At 31.9% G+C, this 23,023-nt stretch overlaps 1 protein-coding gene across 1 annotated transcript in view; it reads left to right on the top strand.

The window, feature by feature from the left end:
• Nucleotides 1-23,023, top strand: part of LOC114326867 (ATP-dependent RNA helicase Ddx1) — a 46,640-nt gene that overhangs the window by 9,910 nt on the left and 13,707 nt on the right. Inside the window, exons 4-10 of the mRNA XM_050648846.1 lie at nt 1,032-1,254; nt 1,336-1,552; nt 1,662-1,841; nt 6,713-6,905; nt 10,763-10,950; nt 13,363-13,582; nt 20,684-20,944. Coding sequence (XP_050504803.1) covers nt 1,032-1,254; nt 1,336-1,552; nt 1,662-1,841; nt 6,713-6,905; nt 10,763-10,950; nt 13,363-13,582; nt 20,684-20,944 — 1,482 coding nt within the window. The remainder of the gene's footprint in view (nt 1-1,031; nt 1,255-1,335; nt 1,553-1,661; nt 1,842-6,712; nt 6,906-10,762; nt 10,951-13,362; nt 13,583-20,683; nt 20,945-23,023) is intronic.

Consider the following 23,023-nt stretch of genomic DNA (forward strand, 5'->3'; position numbering starts at 1 on the left):
GCCAGGTTGTTGAGGACATCTTTGCAGTTTCTCACCTGTTTCGATTTGGTGAGAGGGTTCTTTACAGCCAGAATAGCCGATTGGCTATCTGTGTAAATGTCTATTCTCTTAGCTTTAGGGTCTTCATCAATGCAGGCCGCCAAAGCAAAAACTTCAGCCTGGAACACCGTTGTGTGTTGGCCTAGGCTGTAAGATTTATTATAGTTGCATGTTTGCCCAAAGCAAACTACCATATCAGTTTTAGATCTATTAGTGAACCATATTAAGTCCGTATTAATATTTGGGGTCGGTCTTGACGGCCCAGTTAGCTGGGGCTCAGTCTATCGACAAGTTTAGTGGATTTGCGATTTGCGGTCGCTGGTTCGAGCCTCAGCTAGGTCATGAAATTTATAAAAGGCCAACGCCGTAGTATAAAACTCAATTGAGTCTACGGCTTGGTCTGGATAAACTGGCGTCGGATCGGCCTATGGAGGAGCGGTACGGCAAGAGATAAGGGCTTGCGGCTTGGTGATACTCCTCCATAGATCCCTACCGAAGGGCGTTGACGCCTAAGAACGGTGTATACATTAATATTTGGGACTTTTTGTTCTCTAGATCTAGATGGTATAATTGTGTTAATCTTCTCAGTGAAGATTAGTTCTGGTGTCATCGTATCTGAGTTCGTCATAAAGATGGATTCCTCAAGTAGTCCCAGTAATGTTTGTATGGCTATTCAATACATAATTCGACCTCACAAGTATTGATTGCTTTGAGTCTCAGGATTGTCATAAAGGCTACCGTCAAAATATATAATTCCAGTGGAGGGAGACCTGTGATAACAAGGTTCCTGTACTCAAGACCTCTAAGAAGCTGTTCCTGTACTATTCAAGGCTCCTGTTATATTTAGAAGCGCTTGTCTTTGTAGAGTGGTGAGAGTGTTCACCTGTATACATAAAACTCCACACATAAAACATTTGTGACATTGTACTGAAACTTAAAATCAGACAGGTAATTTAAAAAGCCTATTTCTATTAAATATCATGTTTCTATAGCTATTCCATGGACAATGTCAACTCTAGACAGAGGAAACGCTATAGCTGTAGCTCCTGACGGTAAAAGGGTGCAATCGAGAGAACAAAAAGACTGGCATGGGGTCAGATGTACAAGAGGAATAAACAGTGGAAAATGGGGATTCGAAGCCACTGTAACAGATGAAGGACTCTGTAGAGTAGGTTGGTCTACGCTGACAGCTAATTTGGATCTTGGTACAGACAGGTAAGCAAAAAATAGTCTGTACTCGTAATTCATTTATATTCATTATATTTGGATTTGTAATACGTATGTATATCTTTTTAGGTTAGGTTTCGGTTTCGGAGGCACAGGGAAGAAGTCGAACAATAGACAATTTGATAACTATGGAGAACCATTCGGCAAGAGCGACGTCATCACTTGTCTATTGGATGCAGACTCTGGAGAAGTAAAATTCTTGAAAAATGGAGTGAATCTTGGTACAGCTTTTACGGCTGATAAACAAATCATTAGTCAGGGAATGTTTCCAGCAGTTGTTCTAAAGGTAAGTCATATTATACAGTGAACACAAAGTCTCTCCTCCTGTGACTAAGTGTAAATAGACAGTAAATGACGTCAAACATATTTAAATTTTTCAATTTTTTTTGTTTCAGAATGCTGAAATGGAGTTTAACTTTGGAAGTACTCCATTTAAGCATAGTTTGCCTGATGGATATAAGCCAATAATCTCAGTACCCCACGATAAAATTTTTAAAAATACAAATGGTCAAAATGATGCAGCTGGTCAAGGTATCAAGCTCATGAACAACGCACCACAGGCAATCATTATTGAGGTATGTACAGTATAAATCTAATTTTTTTACCTTTAAAAATTCACCCCTTTCCACTTCCCGATTTTTCCTTGATAATTTCGCTAGGAGTGGTGAAAAAAGAAAAACGCCAGATAATGTTGCGAACACCGTACCATCAGTCTAATGTGCCACATACTAAAAGTACCTATTTCTAAAGATTATTCATCATAGAATATATAAAAAGTTAGGACAAGACATTGGGCAAACTCAATTCGGATTTAGAAATGCTCAAGGAACCAGAGAAGCATTATATTATGCAGTAAATGTGCTAATACTGAGATGTTTAAATGTAAACCAGGACATCTATGCCTGCTTCCTAGATTATAACAAGGCATTCGATGCAGTGAAATATAATCTGTTAATAAAACTACTGAGGACAAAGTACATCGACACACGGGATATAAGAATAATAAATAATCTGTATTATGAACAAGAAGCTGTCATAAGAATAAATAATTTAACAACTAATAAAATAAAAATCAAAAGAGATGTTAGACAGGGCTGTGTCTTGTCACCATCACTGTTTAATGCATACTCAGGAAATATTCAAAAAAGCATTAGAAGATGAAGTAGCAGGCATAAAAGTAAATGACCTAACCATATGTGAAATTAGATGTGCTGATGATACAATACTAATAGCAGAAACTATTACAGATCTACAAAGAATTTTAGATAAGGTTGTTGCAATGAGTGAAGAATTTGGTCTGTCACTAAACATAAAGAAAACAAAATTCATGGTTATATCGAAGTAAAATATTAGAAACATCGATCTGTATGTAAATAATCAGCCCTGTGATGGATGATCGAAGTTATCTTTAACGTTTGAGTTAAAGTTAAGATAACTCTCAGGAATAACGATGCTCATAACTATTTACGTAAATTCGGTGTGATGTATCCGTCACCGTTACGAGATAGTTATTTCTTATATGTTAAAAGAGAAATAACATTTGAGTAATAAAGTTTGAAGTAACAAAGAGAACCTTATGTAGAAATAGTACAGGTTGGAGTGAGCGCGAGAGATTGTTCGGAACATGCTGCAGGATGGGTAGATAGCCGTAAAAGTAAATTCCCATCGTCGGCCACCACCAATGACCGAACAGTGGTGTATCAAAAAGTAGATAGAAACAGGGTTGCCAGATTGGGGTATTTTCCCACAATTTTGGGGTAATTTGAAAGCGTCTATGTACATAGAACGGTTAGACCGATCAAATAAAAATACAATGCATGTAATTCAAAATATAATTCCGTACAGGTTGGAATAAATTTTTTATCAAAGTTTAGGTCAAAATAAAAGATATTTTCAAGAAAGTATATGATTCAAATGAGGGGATCATTGTTTAAATATGTAATTAAAAATTGGCAATTTTTGCTCAAAATTTACTTTTTGAAGTGCTGCGGTAATTCATGTTCATATTAAGGTTTTTACATTTTTTTTTCTGCAAAGCTGAAGAAACAATCTTTTATTTAAGACTTGCTAAATTAAATTTCACCTTTAATTCATTTAAATAATTGTACATAAATCAAAATTGAAAAACAAGTTTCCAAAAAAATATTATTTGCATTATAAATAAGCAATATCAAACATTTTGTTTTACAGAAAAAGTTGCGCTATGGTATCAAAAAATATATAAGGTATAAACTGAAAAAAAAAATTGGTTGATAAATATTAAGTAGTTTATGAGATATTTAATTTGTTTATAAAAAATTACCATTTTTTCAATTGCAAAAACGCGGTTGTTGCCGATAGAGTATACAAGTTTTAAGGATTTCATTTTTTTGCTTTTATGTATATTTTCGATAAATGTATTGACAAATAAAAATTTCAATTAAACACTCCTCAAAAATGACGTTTGACAATTAGTGTAATTTGTTTAAAATTTGTTTTTTTTTAATAACATCGCCGGAATTAAAAATTTTTAAATTATTTTTCGATATTCGTGCTTCTGTTGGTTTTTACACATTAACAAAAGAAAAAAAAATCTAGAACCATTTTTTGCCGAGATAGCTTTTCCAAGTTTAAAAATTCATAATTTGTTTATTTATCAATATTAACATTTAAAAGTGCGTAATAACAATGCCATTTATACACATAATAAAAATTCTAGAATATTTTGAAAAATAATGATTTTCATAGCACCTTCAATGAAAACTTTTTGCCTGAAAATTGGCGGAGAAGTAGTTTGCGATATCTCCGTTAATAATGGGCCAATTTAAATGTTTTTTTTTTAATTTGGGGTAGCATATAAAACTAATAACATCTGCATGACCCTTTTTGTATTAAATATTCATTAATTTGTTATAAACAATATTTTTTTCTAAATTTTTTTTTGTCTCTAATATTGTGATAAATAAAAATTGACAACAAAGATAACCACAAAACAGTATTAAAACAAATTTTTATTTTAAAAACCTAACAAAATAGTAAAATTTTGTTAAAGCAACATAAAAACTTTTTTCTTTGTACAAATCGTTATCAAAATCTCACAAAGTTAATGTGAATACAAAACAAAATATATAAAAGAATGGAGGACAACCTCTATTATAAATCTATTATGTATATAAGTGAATAAAAATTAACAAATATAAGTATACACAATTTTTAGTGTACTACCTGTTAAGATTGTAAAATTAAATGTAAAATACAACATATATATTTTAATATTGTACAAAGAAAAAAGTCTTTAACAAATTTTTAATGCTAATTCAGTATTATCTTGTTAATTTTTTTATAAAAATTTTTTTGTGACAATTTTTGTTTATTACAAATTGACGAATATTTACTGTAAAAAGTGTCACTTAGACGTTATTATTTTTATATGCTACCCTAAACTCAAAAAAAAACATTGAAATTGGTCCATTATTAATGAAGATATTGCAAAGTACTACTGCACCACTCTTCATGCAAAAAATTTTCATTTAAAGTCGCTACGAATATCATTATTTTTTAAAATACTCTAAAATTTTAACACTATATGTATAAATGACATTGTTGAGTAGTAGGGTTGATGGATGTACTCACGCACTTTAAAATGTTAATATTGATAAATAAACAAAATATGAATTTTTAAAGTTGGAAAGGCTGTCTCGGCAAAAAATGGATCTAGAATTTTTTTTCTTTTGTAAGTATGTCAAAAACTACCAGGAACACGAATAGCGAAAAATAATTTCAAAATTTTATTTCATGGCGATGTTATTAAAAAAAGAAGTTTTTAACAAATTACACCAATTTTTAAACACCATTTTGGAGGGGTGTTAATTTGAAATTTTGATTTGTCAATACATCTGTCGAAAATATACATAAAAGCAAAAAAATGAGACCTTAAAAACTTGTATACTTCACCGGCAACAACCACGTTTTTGCAATTAAAAAAATGGTAATTTTTTATAAACAAATTAAATATCTCTTTATTTAATTAAAAACTACTTAATATTTATTAACCAATTTTTTTTTCGGTTTATACTGGTACCACAACGCAACTTTTTCTGCAAAACAAAATGTTTTATAGTGTTTATTTATAATGCAAATAATATTTTTTGGAAATTTGTTTTTCAATTTTGATTTACAATTATTTAAATAAATTAAGGGTCAAATTTAATTCAGTTAAGTCTTATATAAAAGATTGTTTCTTCAGCTTTGCAGAAAAAAATTATAAAAACCTTAATAAAAACACGAATTTCCGCATCAGTTAAAAAAGTAAATTTTGTGCAAATATTACCCATTTTTATTTAAACAATGATCCCCTCAAATGAATCATATACTTTCTTGAAAATATCTTTTGTTTAGACCTAAACTTTGATAAAAAATTTATTCCAACCTGTACGGAATTACATTTCGATTTTATTTTATTTTATTGGGCTATGTATATTATGCTCCCATATAATGGAAGACGATAGGAACTATGAATTATTTCCAGGGCCCTCGTTGATAAGTAGTATAATTTTGGTTTACTGTTCTCTTCATTTGACTACTAATTTATTAAAATGCGGCAAAAATTTAAATTTGGGGGATTTTAGCTTCAATTTGAGGGAATTTAAGTTTCTAAGTGGGGGATTTATAAAATTTCATCTGGCAACTCTGGATAGAAAGAGCAGTACGTACTTAAAATAAAATCCCTATGTCAATACAATTTCAACTTTCTCGATTTGATTTTTGTATAATTTTTAAAATTGTATGACCCTTCTATTCTTAATTATTAGCTACTAAATTCACTTGATTTCTGTCTAAAAACAAGTCAAAATATAAAATAACTTTACAATCCTTAACATAACTATCTAACTAGAGTTATCTCATAACTTGAGGTTTAACGTCGCGTTACAAAGTGACAGTTGATATTATATCAGATAATTCAAGAACTGTCAAGAAATAACGCAAGTAGTTAAGTTAAATATGATACATCACACCAATTCGAGAATTATAACTTAACTACAGGATAACTTTACGTTATATTTAACGTGAGTGATTCATCACACGGCTGAATAAGTCTATTTAGGGACAAATATTAACGAAACAAACGATTTTACCAAAGAAATCAGAGTTAGAATAGAAAAGGTTGTGCATTCAATAATATGAAACAAACATTATATAGTAGAGACCTCACCCTAAATCTTAGAAAACGAGTACTAAAGTGTTATGTATTTTCTATTCTTTTGTATTGTGTGGAGACGTGGACTCTTAATAAACAATGTCTGAATAGATTTGAGATGTGGACATATCGAAGAATGCTGAGAATCTCAGGGTTTTTGCGAATATTTACGGTTGAGTTACAATATGATTTCCTATTAAGTTTATTCAACATTCAACCATATCCCTATTTTTTTTTTCGATTTAGTAAAACTTATATATATATTTTCAGCCATCTAGAGAATTGGCCGAACAGACCAGTGAACAGATTAAAAAGTTCAAGAAATATCTAAGTGATCCTGTCATCCGAGAACTTCTTGTCATAGGTGGAATTAATATTAAAACGCAAATCTCCCATCTTCAGAATGTTGGAGCTGATATTATTGTTGGAACACCTGGAAGATTGGAGGATCTGATTACAGGAGGTAATGAGGTTGTTCATATAGTTTGTATTTTTTGTCAAAATATTGGCTTGCTTTAGCAGTGTTCAATATTTAATATTCTCTATTTGGTTAAGGCCATCGGTACATAATTCGCAAATATTTTACGGGTATCCCTACTTTTTCTGTCTTTACACGGCAAATTACGTGTAGTAAAATTCACACTGGTATGGATATGTAAACATTACTAGAATGTCATTCTACTTGAAAATGTCATCATTAATTTAAAGAGATGGCTTTTGAATGTTCTTGAATAACTGTTATTTTTATAATTGCAAATTATTAATTCAGTTAATAAATGTGATAATTTTTTCACTAACTATGTATTCAGTGATTGTAATAATTTATATGTACAACAAAAACTAATACTCAATCGAGAAAAGAGGAAAAGTGTTTAAGTGATTTTTTAATAATATATTGTTACTATGGAACGGTTACAATTTTGAACATCTTTAACAACAAAATACTTGAATCACAGAATATATTATCCTGATGTATTCTCTGCTTGGATCTTCCACAAATAATACACAATAAATAATCTTTTTATTAAGTTCACGTCTTAAATCAATTATTTATCAAATACACTATACGCTGCGAGCTCGTACGTAGAGGGGATATTTACAAATTCGCGAGCGCCAGTAGTGACAAGTCTGTAAACGTTTACCGGAAATTTGACATAAATATCAAAGTGATTAATTTAAAATGAAAATTAAAAACATTAATTATAAAAAATATTAGTTGGTCAAAGCTGTGGTATATATTTTTACCTTAAATATACTTACGTTTTAAATACTGAATTTAAGTTTTTTTAATGTTCCGTAATATGTAATTATAAATTAATCTATTAATCTTAGCGCCATCTACACGATAATTGTGAACGTATCCGAAGTAAGAAATTCATATTTTATCAATAGAACGTCAAGATGATTAGCAAAATCTTAAAAAAATCGATTACAATTTAATTACTTTTTTGCGTTGTAAATATTAAGCGATAACAATTAAATAATAAATTAAAAAATTACCGGTGAAAGTTGAATTAGTAATCCGCTAGGAGCGCCACCAGCGAAGCTCAGAGCGTATATATCAATATTATTTAATCAACAACTCAAAATATTCCCGATGCCATGTCAAATATTTAAAATTGTCACTGATTGTCACTGTCTGACTGACATTATGCTGACAATATTCTATTCGACTGAGTGCGTTGTATGACAAAGATAGATTTGGAAATATTACCACGGACATTATGTTCATTTTTTTCGAATCCTGAAAAAACCAATAAATATTTTTGAAAAATTTAAACGCAGAATGAAAGACTATATTATTACCGAGGGCCGAAAGTCCCTTAGAATAAATAAAAAGTTTATTTTGAATATGATATTTTAAATTATATATCACACTAAATTTTCTCTTAGTTTTTCACCCCTGTAACTTATTAAAATAAACATAGAAGTTCTTAGACACTTTCGGCCCTCGCTAATAACGTAATCTTTCATTCTGCGTTTAAATTTTTCAAAAATATTTATTAGTTTTCTCAGGATTCGAAAAAAATGAATCCCCATTTGAATAACATTGCAGCCGAAAATACGTACTCATGCTCTTAATATAGATTACTTTAATAATTACTTCCTATTCATAAATCAGGCGACAGGAGTAATATAAGTAACTACAGACCAATAATTATTCATAAGCATTCCTAAAATTCTAGAGAATATAATACTCGACTCTATTAAAACACCTGTATGCCATGTACTAATTGAAGAACAACATGGTTTTCTTTCTGGTAGATCTACTTCGCCAAATCTTTTACTTTTCACACAATACACATCTGACGCTTTGGAAAGGAGACTACAGATAGATGCTATTTATACCGATTACTTCAAAGCATTTGGCACCGTGAATGGCGTGAATCATAAATTGTTGTGTAACAAACTTAAATCTATTGGATTTACAGACAATCTGTATAACTGGTTGTGTAGTTACCTAACTAACAGAATACAATTTGTTAAGATTAAACACTTTCAATCTAGTGAAATTTCCATAACATCTGGTGTTCCACAAGGAATCCACTTAGGACCTTTCCTTTTTAATATATTTGTTAATGACATTAAATCTCAAATACAGTGGAACCTCAATAACTCGGATTAATCGGGACCGCGACCGATCCGGGTTATCGAAAATCCTGGTTAGCCGGAGAATATGGTAAAAATTAATAAAATACGGTATACTTACAGATAACCTCCATTATAATTACAAAAACATGAAACACATATGCACAGTACACATCTAAATTACGTATAGTTGTATAGAGTGTAGAGTTTTGTTCATTTCTTGGTAAAAAACTCAGGCATACTGTAGAGATGTACCGACACCCCATATGATGCTGCAATAAATTGATTTTAAAGATTCGTCTTTATCAATCCTACCTAATGTTTCTAGTTTCTTTTCCATTGTCACTAAACATTTTTACGTTTTGTTACCATTACGTAGACAAAAATCACGCAAACACAATCTGAAGCACGATTACAGAACGGAAGTGATTAATACGACTGTACTACACACAATACGGTCACAAGGAACAATGTTGTTATTTAAGAACAGACTAAGACCATTGTTTTAAAAAAGAATTTTTAAATAGTCACGTCTATTTTAAACAATGCTAAGACAGTTTGACATAAATAAAGGAAAACGAATACAGACAGGTGCCTGTTCTTTCCGATAAGCCGAGACGATCGCTCTGCCGCCGTGTGCATGAATCATTTTTACTATTGTATATGTAGTTCAAATTACACAAATACACATTATCTCTCAAATATTATTTTGCCTACATACATTTTTATTTGATAAAATTGTTAAATTGCTTATTTGTTAAATTTTTGTCTGATGAAAATCGGTCCCGGTTAGCCGGACTTCCGGGTTATCGGGGGCCGACTTATCGGGGTTCCACTGTAGTTAAATCTAAATTTCTGCTATTTGCTGACGATTTAAAAATCTATAGAATTGTCGAATCCGTCTCAGATTGTCCAATACCAAATATTCAGAATTAATATCCGATATTGAACAGTATATTTTTATCACCCCGTTCATCACACGAACCAATTTGTTATCATATTTAAACATGTGCGGGATATTTCATTTGTTTAATTGTTGCAATTTATAAACAATATTTTGGCAATGGATATTTAATTTAGCTGACTAAGTAAAACTTTTGTTCTTTTGTCGTGTGGGCTATGACGCAATAATGTTGCCAACAAGAGATAATACATCATTCCTACTCAGTAATTAGAAACACATTAAACCTTCCTAAGTTATCTTCCAGACGGATTTATGCTGATATTTTGTTCCTACATAAACGACTGAATTTAAAAACAAATTGCAATGATCTGCTGTATCTAATTGATTTTAATGTTCCCTCTAGAGTCACTAGATCAACTCAAAATTTTACAATTAAATTTCATCGCATCAACTTTGGTAGGCATTCATTGTAGGCAAATTTCATCATGTGATCCAATGCATGCAAGATATGGTTGACTACAGTATTTGCAGCTCAAGTCTCCATGAAACAATCCCATTGTATTGTATGCAGATGATCCCTAACTGGCGCATGTCCAGTAAGGAGGCCTGTTATGACTGTACCGATTCTTGATTGTTTTCCGCAGTAATTCAGCCCTGGATGATATGGCTTAAATTTGGAAAACTACTGTTATACGGATTTTTAGGAGAGTGATTTTTACATCAGAACAAGGTTTTGGCTAAATGACCTGTTTGGATGCTCGATTGTTAATCCTTTTAATAATTGTACACTTTTTCAATCATACTACATAATTAAAATTTTGTTACAGGTTACTTGTCTCTAGCGAACTGCCGATTTTTTATTCTTGATGAGGCTGATGGTTTACTTAAACAAGGATATACTAATTTGATCGAAACACTACATAAACAAATGCCAAAAGTTACATCAGATGGCAAACGGTTACAGATGATCGTGTGTAGTGCCACATTGCATGCTTTTGAAGTTAAGAAAATGGCTGTAAGTATTGGCATATAAATGGCTGCAACAATTTTTTCCATTTTCAACGAAAACTTTTCGTTTATAAATTCGCAAAGTCTGTGTGTTATTGCGTCGCCGCTCCTGCAATACTTAAAGTAGATTTATCGATGGATTTTTATGTAGTTTTGTCTTCTGAATCCAAATCTGAAAACGACATTTCGATATCTCTAACCGTCTTCGAGATAATCGACCTCAAAGTCTAAAATGTGACGTCACAAGCCTTTTATTTTCCGCCGATACACTAAACGTCAGCTGAAATCGTTACTAGTAAGTAGGCTAGTTTTTTTAATCTGAATTTGCATAGATTATTTACATTATTTGAATTTGACACATCGTGAATGTCAAACTAAATCTTAAATAAAGTATTAATAAAATATCAATGACATTTGATAGTGAATTTAATTATTATATACAATAAATACGGTGTTCACAAATACAATTTGAGTATATTTTGAAAGCAATACTTTATTAACAATTTTAAAAGGTTTATACGAGTATACGGCCTCCCTTTAATGGGAGTACCTAATGATAAATGAACCGTTCCATTTGTTATGCAATGAAAATTGTTATTATAGTCGGTTCGCTAAACTCAGACACAACTGGCTAGTGATTTTAGTTTTTAGTAGGTAATTTTTTTGTTTTTTGCCAATTTTGCCAAAATTGACAAGATTACTAATTATTAACTACATATTTAGTAATTTTTTTTTGTCAAATTGGTAAAATTACTGACTAAAATCACTAGCCAGTTGTGTCTGAGTTTAGAGAACCGACTATATGAAATGTTGTTTGGAATAAAAAATTATGGTCTGATATGTGCAATTACGTCCTTCTATGTTGTTCTGAAGCTATTTACTATGGAATATCTAACGCGAGAATTTCAGTAGCACCGTTGCATTTGGTTGTCTTTTTAAAGACAGATCACATGCTATGATTTTTTGTGGCGGATATTCTTGAGTTGGGATTGATTTCATGTAATCGAATGAACTATCTTTTAGTAAAGTCGTCCCAGGAACGCAACTCATCAATATTGGCAATATCATTTTAAAGTCGTCTACTTTAAAATGTATAATACGTGTCTGAATTGCCGATATAAATGAGTCAGATTAAATAAATTATTAGAAGAATTTTTTACTAAGCAACAACATTTTTATTTATTTAGTATTATTTTGTATTTTGACAACGACACCCGACTTGGGCGTCGAAACGTTAATAAAATCATTTTTAGGTAAAATTGTGGCTTATTTCCCATTTGAATATACTTGATTACATCCTTCTAATGGAAAAAAATATTTGAAGATTTTTCTCAAATTATGGATACCAACAACATTTTCATTTATAACTCTTTTATTTTTTAATTTGACGAAGAAAAGTTATTCTTCATAAAAAGCTCTTCATGGTCTAAGATTTATGATGCAACCATAATATATCAAATTTTATTAATTTTATACGAGATATATAAAAAATATGAATTTCGATCAAGAGTAAAGTGTACCTTTATAGTTCACAACATTTAAATTAGAATGATATAATTGCACATTAAAACATAATTATTAATTCTACACAACTTTTCATAATAGCAATTTTCCATATTATGAATTAAAATACGTAAATAAACAAAGTTTTCGTTATGATAATGCTCGCATTTTCAGCTTGTTTCATTTTAGATCTTACAATGACTAACCGTAGCATATTTCTGAAGCACTGGCAGTGACGTAATGTTTTAACTACACCTTCCAGTAATATTTTAAGTCAGGCATATGTTTTAGCGGGCTCGTACACCAAAGCCATATCCAAACGCAACATGAAACACTCGGTGCCACACCAGATGCGACACTCAGTGCATATCTTTCCTCAATGTATTTATACAAGTGTACAGACGGAATTTATCTTATAGACTAACTTTATTCTAATAACATCCTGCTATTTATAGTGAACAGGTTCTTTTCTAGAAATGTCTGCCCATCTCTAGCTCTCGCACACGTGCCGTACATTCTGGAACACTCTTTATCCCTCATAACACCGCCTCGATCCTTCGATAGCTACATTCCAACACGTTTCGAGGTGTGAACCGTTACACGGGGGTCGGTCATAAGTTTTCTTTTGTTACAGTATGTTATATGCGATTCCGTAGGATATGACATTGGTGTACGAACCCTTCTTCTTCTTAACGTACCCTATCAAGTCCCCTTGACGTTGGCGATTAACATGGCGAAACTGTCTCTGTCTCGAGCTATTCTAAATAGAGCCCGCTTATGTTTTTTTTTCTCAAAAATATGTCTCTACTGTTCCAGTCTTTTCTGTTTACTTTTCCTGTTATCTTCGAAGTATTTCAATTACTTTATCTGTAATAATAACTCCACCCTCATTATATATTTATTTATATATTTATAGGAAAAATTGATGTATTTTCCTACATGGGTCGATCTGAAAGGAGAAGATGCCGTCCCAGAAACAGTTCACCATGTTGTAGTAACAGTAGATCCCCAAAAGGATAAGTCATGGGGTAATTTAAGAAGACACATTAATACAGATGGCGTGCACAATGAAGACAACGTTAGACCTGGCAATAATAGTCCCGAAACATTGAGTGAAGCCGTCAAATTATTAAAAGGTATGTAAAGCATTTAAATTTTTTTTGTTTAATGTTTATTTTGCAATCTGTTACAAAAAATACCCATAATACATGTTGGTTGATACAATGTCGTGTAGACTAAGAGCCGCTATAGGTGAAATTTCTTAATCATTTTAGGCACGACGGGACCCTATAACTTAAATAGTAGAACCTAAAGGAAAACGTTTGAGCACTGTGCCGTCACTTTTCAGTGGCACATGCGTCTACAGTGGCGCATCAAACTTTCCACTTATGGACGGGATACATAAATTAAAAAATACCCTCCCTCATTACCAGAATTTAATTTTTTTCATTTTTTTAAGTTCTATGTGATTAAGACATAAGATTCATCGTAATTTTAACTCACCACCCCCTTCTCCCTGCCTCCACCATCAAAAACTTTATTTTTCGATTTTTTTTTTGGTGGGATGCAATCAATTTTAAAATTTCAAAAAATTTACACGCATAATTAAGGCTTTTATAAAACACGTCTATTTTTTATAGACCTGTAGGTTGAGTGAACATAACCTCAAAAAAATTTAAAAATTTTTTTTTTGAAAAAAACTATATAACTTTTTTTTTGGGATAGCTGCAGATCTAATTTTTTCTTAGTCTTGTGTATTTTATCAAACACTATATTTCTAATTTTTCAGATTTTTCTGTAACGCTGGTCACCTTCAAAAATCCAAAAAACTGTTTTTAATGGGGTTTTGGGGGGTTTGAACGTGTTTTTCTGATTTTTAAATATTCTAAAGGACTCAGTTACTTCAAGTTACATATAACCTATAAAAACAAAATTGATTTGATATATTATGAAGTCTATAAAATAGGGAAAATCCCCCAAAACCCCCCAAAAAACAGTTTTTCGGATTTTTGAAGGTGGGAAGCCTTACGAAAAAATCTGAAAAAAATTAAAAATATAGTGTTTGATAAAACACACAAGATTAAGAAAAAATTAGACCTGCAGCTATTCCTCAAAAAAAGTTATACCCTTTTTTGAAAAAAAAAAAATTTCTTTTAATTTTTTGAGGTTATGTACACTCTACCTATAGGTCTATAAAAAATAGGCATGTTTTATAAAAGCCTTAGCTAAGCGTGTGAATTTTTTGAAATTTTAAAATTGATTGCATCCCACCAAAAAAAAAAAATAAAAACGAAAAATGAATTTCTTGATGGTGGGGGCAGGGGGAAGGGGGTGGTGTGTTAAAATTACGCTGAATCCTATGTGTTAATCACATAGAACTTAAAAAAATAAAAAAATTTTAATTCTGTTAGTAAGGGAGGGTAACTTTTAATTTATTTATCCCCTCCATAAGTGGAAAGTCTGATGCGCCACTGTCGACGCATGTGCCACTGAAAAGTGACGGCACAGTGTTCAAACGTTTTCTTTTAGGTTCTACTATTTAAATTATAAGGTCCCATCGTGCCTAAAATGATTAAGAAATTTCACCTATAGCGGCTCTTAGTCTAGTGAAATAGAGTTTGTCCAATATTAGTGTAGGAAACAGAGGTTGAATCTCGCAAAATGTACACAAATCCGGTTTTATTTTTTTCTGGTATATCAAGGGGTGCTTATTATGAGACTAACTTTTTCTTAAAAAATTTCTCCCCGGAACCCCCCTTTCCATCCCTTTAAAGGGGGTAATTTGTAGTTTTTGCGAAACGTAGCCCTTCCTGTACGTTTTGCAAAAAATTTACTTAATAGTAAAATGAAGAGGACTATATTTCCTATTATTTATTTCCCGACAGCATATGTCTATCACCCACCCTTTAGCGCGGGTGGCGCCCCAAAGTTGACAAGTTTTTAAAAAAGATTTAAAAAAAATATTTTTCCCTAACTGTAATGGAAATCAAGAAGAAACCCTGCGGCAATTAATCACAAATAAGTGGCCGATTTTTTGGTATAGGTTTCATTTAAGGGTAATTGCCTATTTGTTAATTACAGGGTGTTACATTTTAAAAAACCCCTTTTTATACCATCTGAACCGCCTATGCTAGAGTAAAAAAACTTTCAGCAATTATCCGTGTACTTGTGTTATTTACAAATTTGTATAATGCACCCCCATTTTTCCCCGGAACCACCCCAAAAAAAGAAGAATTAATAAAGAAAGTGATTTTCTTGGAATCATTCACACACCATGTCTTTTATTAAAATGCTTCATATTATATCATTTTGTGCACGTTCTTATTACCCATGCAAGGACACCAAAAGCGATTTCTTGATGCAACCCCTGTAGCCAAGAAAAAAAAATAAAATGGGGAGTTGAATTTTTTTTTCTTTTTGTCCCATATGGGCATATGCTCCATCAATAGGGTTTTTCATAAATATTATTGTGTTTTCAATTTATCAATCAAAAGCAAAATGAAAATTAAATTAAATTTTTTTTTAAATAACGCGGGCACATAAATTTGATACACCCTGTATATTGAGCTGTAAATATTTATTAGAATTTAGTTTGGATGTAAGTGGATTTCTCTTTTTAATGAGCTTTCCGATGAACCATTAAAGACTTTTGTGAATAATTAATGTGAAAAGGACGATGTATTTAGGTTTAAAATGGAGAAAATTTGTTTACTACGGAAACTATAGAATCCACAGCTGGATGTAATTATCATTTTCGAGAAAAGTGGATTTAAAAGAAAGTTTGGAATTTTATTATCTTTGTTCAACACGAGTAAATGTTGTATAGTTCTCCGAAAGTAATTAGGATGGTCGGAATAATTTTGAAAATGACTGTTTGTTTGCCGAATGGAAAAGTCGATGTTTCTGATTCTTGGCAATGTGGAAGGGGAAAAGTGGATTGGATGATTGAGAGAGTTTGAAAAAGAAGTCATTATGTTTTTGGCATCGCTGAGGAGCAGTTCGACGTTTTCGTGAATAGATAGTTAGCAAGTACCAGTGGTTTGTTTGATAGTGGAGAATAGTGTTGAAAAGTGGAACGAGAGACAGATCAAATTGAGACGAAATACCTCTTTGATTCTGTATTATTGTGAGAAGGAGAGCAGAGAATTTTTGGAGTTTTGTTTGAATCGAGTACGTGTCAAAAGAGGCCCGGCTTGTTGGAGATTTGGTGCTGGTATGCTGATAGATTTGAAGCTGGAGAACGGAGAGGGCTTTGATGAGTAGCCTTTAACATAGTCAACGAGGGAGAGCTGTTTTGGGGCACGAGAAGACATCAGAGTGAGTGAAGGCAAAAGGTCAGTCAACTTATGTGAAAGATATTTTTATGTTCGGAAACTAAAGTTTTGAGTAAAAGGCATATGAATTAAAATTCCAATATTTCTAAAAGTAAATAGGAAGTATAGCTGACTTTGCGAATACATAAATTTGTTTGTTTAGTTTGTTTTACCAAAGTCATCGGGAACAAACCGATAAATTGTTTTTTTTAACTATAATAAATTTAAGTGGTAAAGATTTCATTCGGACATCTGTGTCCACAGGTTTTAGATTTGATAGATTTTAGAGTATTGATTTTGACAAATAAAAGACAATTCTGTATGTTTATTTTAATATTTTGCTTTATTTCTTTTCCCTATTTTATCCCGATTAGGATCAACTAAGAGATACTGAACCCACGAGAGAAGATAAGTATAACGTGAGATAATTTAGATTTTTTTTTAATAGTATAAAAAGGCACCCTGAGATTTTTTATTCATTTTTATGTATGATTTGCGACAATTAAATAATTAATCAGATAAATAATAATTAATATAAAATTAATAAAAAGCAGATCATAACAATATATATATATGGTTATTGCAACATCCCTGCGGAAACTACCCCTATCCTTAAAAATAAACTGCAGAAACTACCCCTATCCCTTGACTAGCTTGTTTTTACGATTTTCTCATTATCTACGCATTTTTTTGAAACAAAACTTATACAGAATTAAAGACCACTATTTTCTCTACAAATAAGGTCCTATGCATTTTTTTCGTATAAGCAACCGTTACGGCACAGTGGCGCCGTAAACCTCAGAAATTCTTTGGCGGGCTCCAGTTTTTGTTTTTTTTCGTCACCTATTAATTTTATTGATAACGTACTTATGGAAAATAAAAGAACACACTGTCTGCTACACATTGTGGCTTATGCTTATTTTACTTTCTTTGTACCCTAAAGCCACAGTGGTGGCCCAAAATCAATTTTTGATTATTTTCTTTATTGATTCTCCTTTTTTTTGGGGGTGGTTCCGGGGAAAATATGGGGGTGCATTATACAAATTTGTAAATAATACTTGTACATGGGTAATCGCTGAAAGTTTTATTACTCTAGCATAAGCGGTTCAGATGGTATAAAAAGGGTTTTTTTTTAATGTAACACCCTGTAATTAAAAAATGGGCAATTGCCCTTAAATGAAGCCGATACCAGAAAATCAGCCACTTTTGTGATTAATTGCCGCAGGGTTTCTTCTTGATTTCCATTACAGTTGGGAAAAATAATTTTTTTTAAAAACATCTTTTTTAAAAACTTGTCAACTTTGTGGCGCCACCCCCGCTAAACGGTGGGTGATAGACATATGCTGTCGGGAAATAAATAGTAGGAAATAGAGTCCTCTTCATTTTACTATTAAGCAAATTTTTTGCAAAACGTACAGGATGGGCTACGTTTCGCCAAAACCACAAATTACCCCCTTTAAATGGATGGAAAGGGGGTTCCGGGGAGAAATTTTTTAAGAAAAAGTTAGTCTCATAATAAGCACCCCTTGATATACCAAAAAAAAAATAAAACCGGACTTGTGTCAATTTTGCGAGGTTCAACCTAAGTTTCCTACACTATATTCCACTCTCTGTATGCATTGTTACATAACATTTATATTAAAATGAATAATTTATAACATCACATTATTACATTGATATTAAAAGAATAAAATTATAACGATTTAAAATTAACTTCGTATGTACAATTGCTGTTAGAATGATAGATCCAATGTGTTCTTAGTTGAGTCTGAGCTAAGCAATTTCTTCGCGGACATGAAAAGTCTGTTTACGGAGAATCAGCGATTTTCTATTGGCGAAAAAGAATGGTGATGGATCAGTAGGATGTCCTAATCATGATTCTCTCGCTACCCGATTGGTAGGGAAATGTTTTGAATGATCATTATTGGACAGAGTAGGTGATGGCTGTCAGAATGGGAGGAAGGCTTCTGATGTTGAGAAGGCGTTGATTTTGGAAATAGTTTTTTTGAGGGGATCGAGTTAAGGCTCGGGGGAGAGCTCCTTCTAAGCCGTGAAGCAGGAGAGTTCTGTTAAGGAGTTAGCCTCGGGAGGTGTGCAGTGTTGCAGTACCTGAAAGGTTAAGTTACCAGTTTAGTTTGTGTAAGGTGAAGTTATTGTGCAATCTTGCTGCAGAAGCCTGTGTGTTGGTGTTCTAGTAAGGCTGTCATCGAGTTTAATTCAAGAGAGAGAGCGATCGACAAGTTAAGATCTTGCCGGTTGCCTCGGGCCGCGATATGCGGCTACCGGCAAAAATTAGCAGTGCAGTTCCAGCTAAGTTTTGCAAGTGTATTGCAGAAGTTTTTTTTGTTTAGTTCGTGTTGGTCCCATCATGGTCTAAGCAAAGCGTAGACTACCGCGTTCTCGCTGTTTTCAAGCGAATCGTCGATATGATTTCATACCACTTTTGGTATTAAATATTTTTTTTATGCAGTCAGATCCGGAAGTAGGAGTTAGAAGTTTCATTTTGCATTACTAAGTTTAACATTACAGTCAAATCATGAAGTATATTAATATATTTCATTTTGATCCCGTTTAATATTCAAAAGGACTATTGAGTTCTAAAATATTTTTATTCGAGTAGAAAGCTGAATTTTTCTATAAAAACTTTTTTATATAAACTATGGATAAACCTTATGTACTGTTGCTGTACCTGTAAATATTGTGAAATGACTTTCGCGTAGTGAAATAGCGTCTGGGACTTACAAACCAACCAACAACCAGAAGAAAATAGGACAGTGATACGTAATGGTATTATTTTTATGTTTGTAGAACTTTTTGTTTATTTTTTTTTTGATTTGATAATCTGGATCTCAATCTGTAACACCGAGAGATCAGAAATTCATTTTCTTTGTTTTTTTTTAATAAATAATGTTTGATTTGCAAAATACAAATCTTATTATTTCCTTTCCTTCTCTTGCATCGTAAGAACAATAAAGAAATTGGCTAAGTATAAAATATTGAGTATAGAGTATTGAGTATAAAATATTAAGTATAAAATATTGAGTATAGAGTAAATAAAGTAAGTTACGTTATAGTATTTTGTATTTTATATATATTTTCTGAGTGACTATTTATTTTGATTTAGCTATCTATTTTTCTTTTAATATTTGTTTTTTGTATAAATTTTGGTTCCTTAAGGTAACCAGTGGCGCCCAATATTTTATTTTTGTATTTTTTTATTTTCTATTTTACATCCTTATTTCGATTTTTCTATCTTTTTAATTTTTCTAAGCTAATAAGAGCATATCATAACACCTTTTAAGAATCCATCCCTTTTTAAAGCTCTGAGACAGTAGCGACCGTGGCCATGTTCTTCATTATGTAACATCCCCCTATATGACTTATCAACATCTTGTCAAATTTCAAAAAATGACACCCTTTCGTGGGACGGTTACAAAGTGCCGCCCACCGTTTAGGCTTTTGTTTTCATTTAATGTTACAAAGTAGTGTCAGTTGATTTTCATCAGTAGTTGAGAGGGTCCACGTTTCACATCCATGTGTGACCACTGGTCTAATTACATACTGAATACTGTTTTGTAGATTCTAAGCTTAGACTCACGATTCAGTAACTTCTTTTCATTAAGTATTTGTATGCATAAAAACACTTATTACCGCTAAGAATCCGTGCTTGTATTCCTTTCCTGGTGTTGTTGTTGTCATTTATTATTGAGCCTAGGCAGGGAAAATTCGAGGCATATTCGTAAGTATGGTTGTCTACCTTCAGATTCTCATGTTGATTCGACATTCTGCACTCCATATATTTTGTTTTACTTTCATTTCAATTACAATTACAAATACATATGTAAATGAGATTTCTACTTCTTTTAATACTTAACTATATCTTCTTATTTCTGTCAAATGACCATAAAATATGAATAATTTTAGGTGAATACTGCATTCGAGCCATAGACAAACATAACATGGACCGAGCTATTATTTTCTGTCGTACAAAACTGGACTGTGACAATTTGGAAAAGTATATGAAGATGATCGATAGAAATCATTACTCCTGTGTGTGCTTACACGGTGATAGAAGACCCCAAGAAAGAAAAGCTAACTTGGAAGCTTTCAAAAACAATAAAGTCAAATTTTTGATTTGTACTGATGTTGCAGCTAGAGGGCTCGATATAACTGGTCTACCGTTTAGTAAGTATTAAGAAAATTCCTTTATTTTTCAGTTAAAGGGTTAATGAAAATTGCTGTTAAGCGAATTTCTCATACAATACGTTTAGTTTTGAATCAGGTATTGGCCACTGAAAGACGCGCTAAAATCGGCAACATTGCAACCACTGTAGAATGATGAATGAAGGCAAAGGACGGAGCAACGGAGTTAGAATCGGCCAGGGTTGCCAGATTGGTGTATTTTCCCCTTAGAGGATGGAAAAATTTTTTACCCTCTCAGGAGATACCGCAACGGTAATAAAACTGAAGCCAAAAACAAGTGAGAACCAAACACGAGTGTCAGTGGCGTATCGCGTAGGCCAGAGGAAACTATATAAAACTACATAATTAAATAATATTGCTCGTAGGTTTAGTTCAATTTTCTATTTTTATTAATTACATAATATTATGCATGACTTACATAGAAAGATTTAAACAAAAAACAGTATTTTAGTATGTTGAACTTTTATACCCACTCAAAATAAAACAGGATTAGGAATTAGGGGATGTGACGAAAGAAAACTTTTTGAATTATTGATTTATGATAGATATCTTTATTTCACATAGGTAACCTAGTATACAAAAAAAAAATTAACTTAAGGGGATAGGCGCAAAATTTCGGCTCCAATACTATATTTAAATGGGATTTATTTTTTCGAATTCTGAGAAAAAAGTTACAGGGGTGAAAAACTAAGAGACAATTTAGTGTGATTTTTATTTTCAAAGATCTCATTCAAAAGAAACTTTGTATTTATTCTAAGGGACTTTCAGCCCTCGGTAATAATTTAGTCTTTCATTCTGCGTTTAAATTTTTCAAAAGTATTACTTTTTTCAGTATAGGGCTTTTCATTCACAGTCATTTGTTTCGAGCTTCTGTCATGTGTCACATAATATTAATATATCTACGTCATACGTTATTGGTATATAACAATGATACAAACTAGAGAAGTATGACGTAGATATATTAATATTATGTGACACATGACAAGCTCGAAACAAATGGCAATCGATGAAAAGCCTTATAGGGCTTTTCATTCACAGTCATTTGTTTCAGGCTTCTGTTATGTCTCACATAATATTAATATATCTACGACATACGTTATTGGTATATACAATAATACAAACCAAAGACGTATGATGTAGATATATTAATATTATGTGACACATGACAGAAGCTCGAAACAAATGACAATCGATGAAAAGCCCTATTGGAAAAAAATGAACACCATGTCAGTGGTAATATTTTCCAAATTGAACATTCATCATTTGTCGTACAACGCACTCAGTCGAACAGAATCTGCTGACAAGACAGCGACAATTTTAGATATTTGACACGGCTTTAGGAATAATAATAACGTTTGATCCAAAATTATTGTCACCATAGGTGGCTCTCAACGACAGAGATGTCTATTCATGTGTGTACAGTGCATGTCTATTCTTAATTCAGATATACTACTTTCCAGTTTACGTCAACTTTGTAGTGCACGTCAACTTAACAAGAAAAGTTAGGTTATGTAGATATGTTGGTGGTGGACATATACAGCATCTTGTTTGATTTTATTTATTATTGTTACTTATAATTGTGTTATTTTCTTTTTATTTTAGATTAAAGTTTTGGGTTAAAGTTTTGACTGATTTTTTATGTTTTATAACGTTAATCAAAGTTAATTGATGAAAATTCAGATTAAAACAAGACATACCTATACATAAAACAAGAATTTTTTGCACAGCTAGCTTTGATCCCAATAACGGTGTATCGCTCGTTATCTTGAGTTGTTTATTAAATAATATTGATAGTGTATTGGCTAAATAATTAAGACGTGAAATTAATAAAAAGTTATTTATTGTTTATTATTTATGGAAGATCCCAAGCAGAGACTACACCAGGATATATATTGTGATATAAGCATTTTGTTGTTAAAGATATTCAAAATTTATCTAAGCGTTCCATAGTAACAATATATGTATTATTAAAAAAATCACTTTTCCTCTTTTCTCGATTAAATATTCTCTTTTATGGCATAGTATATAAATTATTATAATCACTGAATACATAGTTAGTGA

The sequence above is a fragment of the Diabrotica virgifera genome, chromosome 4 (assembly GCF_917563875.1).
Source record: "Diabrotica virgifera virgifera chromosome 4, PGI_DIABVI_V3a".
In the NCBI taxonomy this organism is placed as follows: domain Eukaryota; kingdom Metazoa; phylum Arthropoda; class Insecta; order Coleoptera; family Chrysomelidae; genus Diabrotica; species Diabrotica virgifera.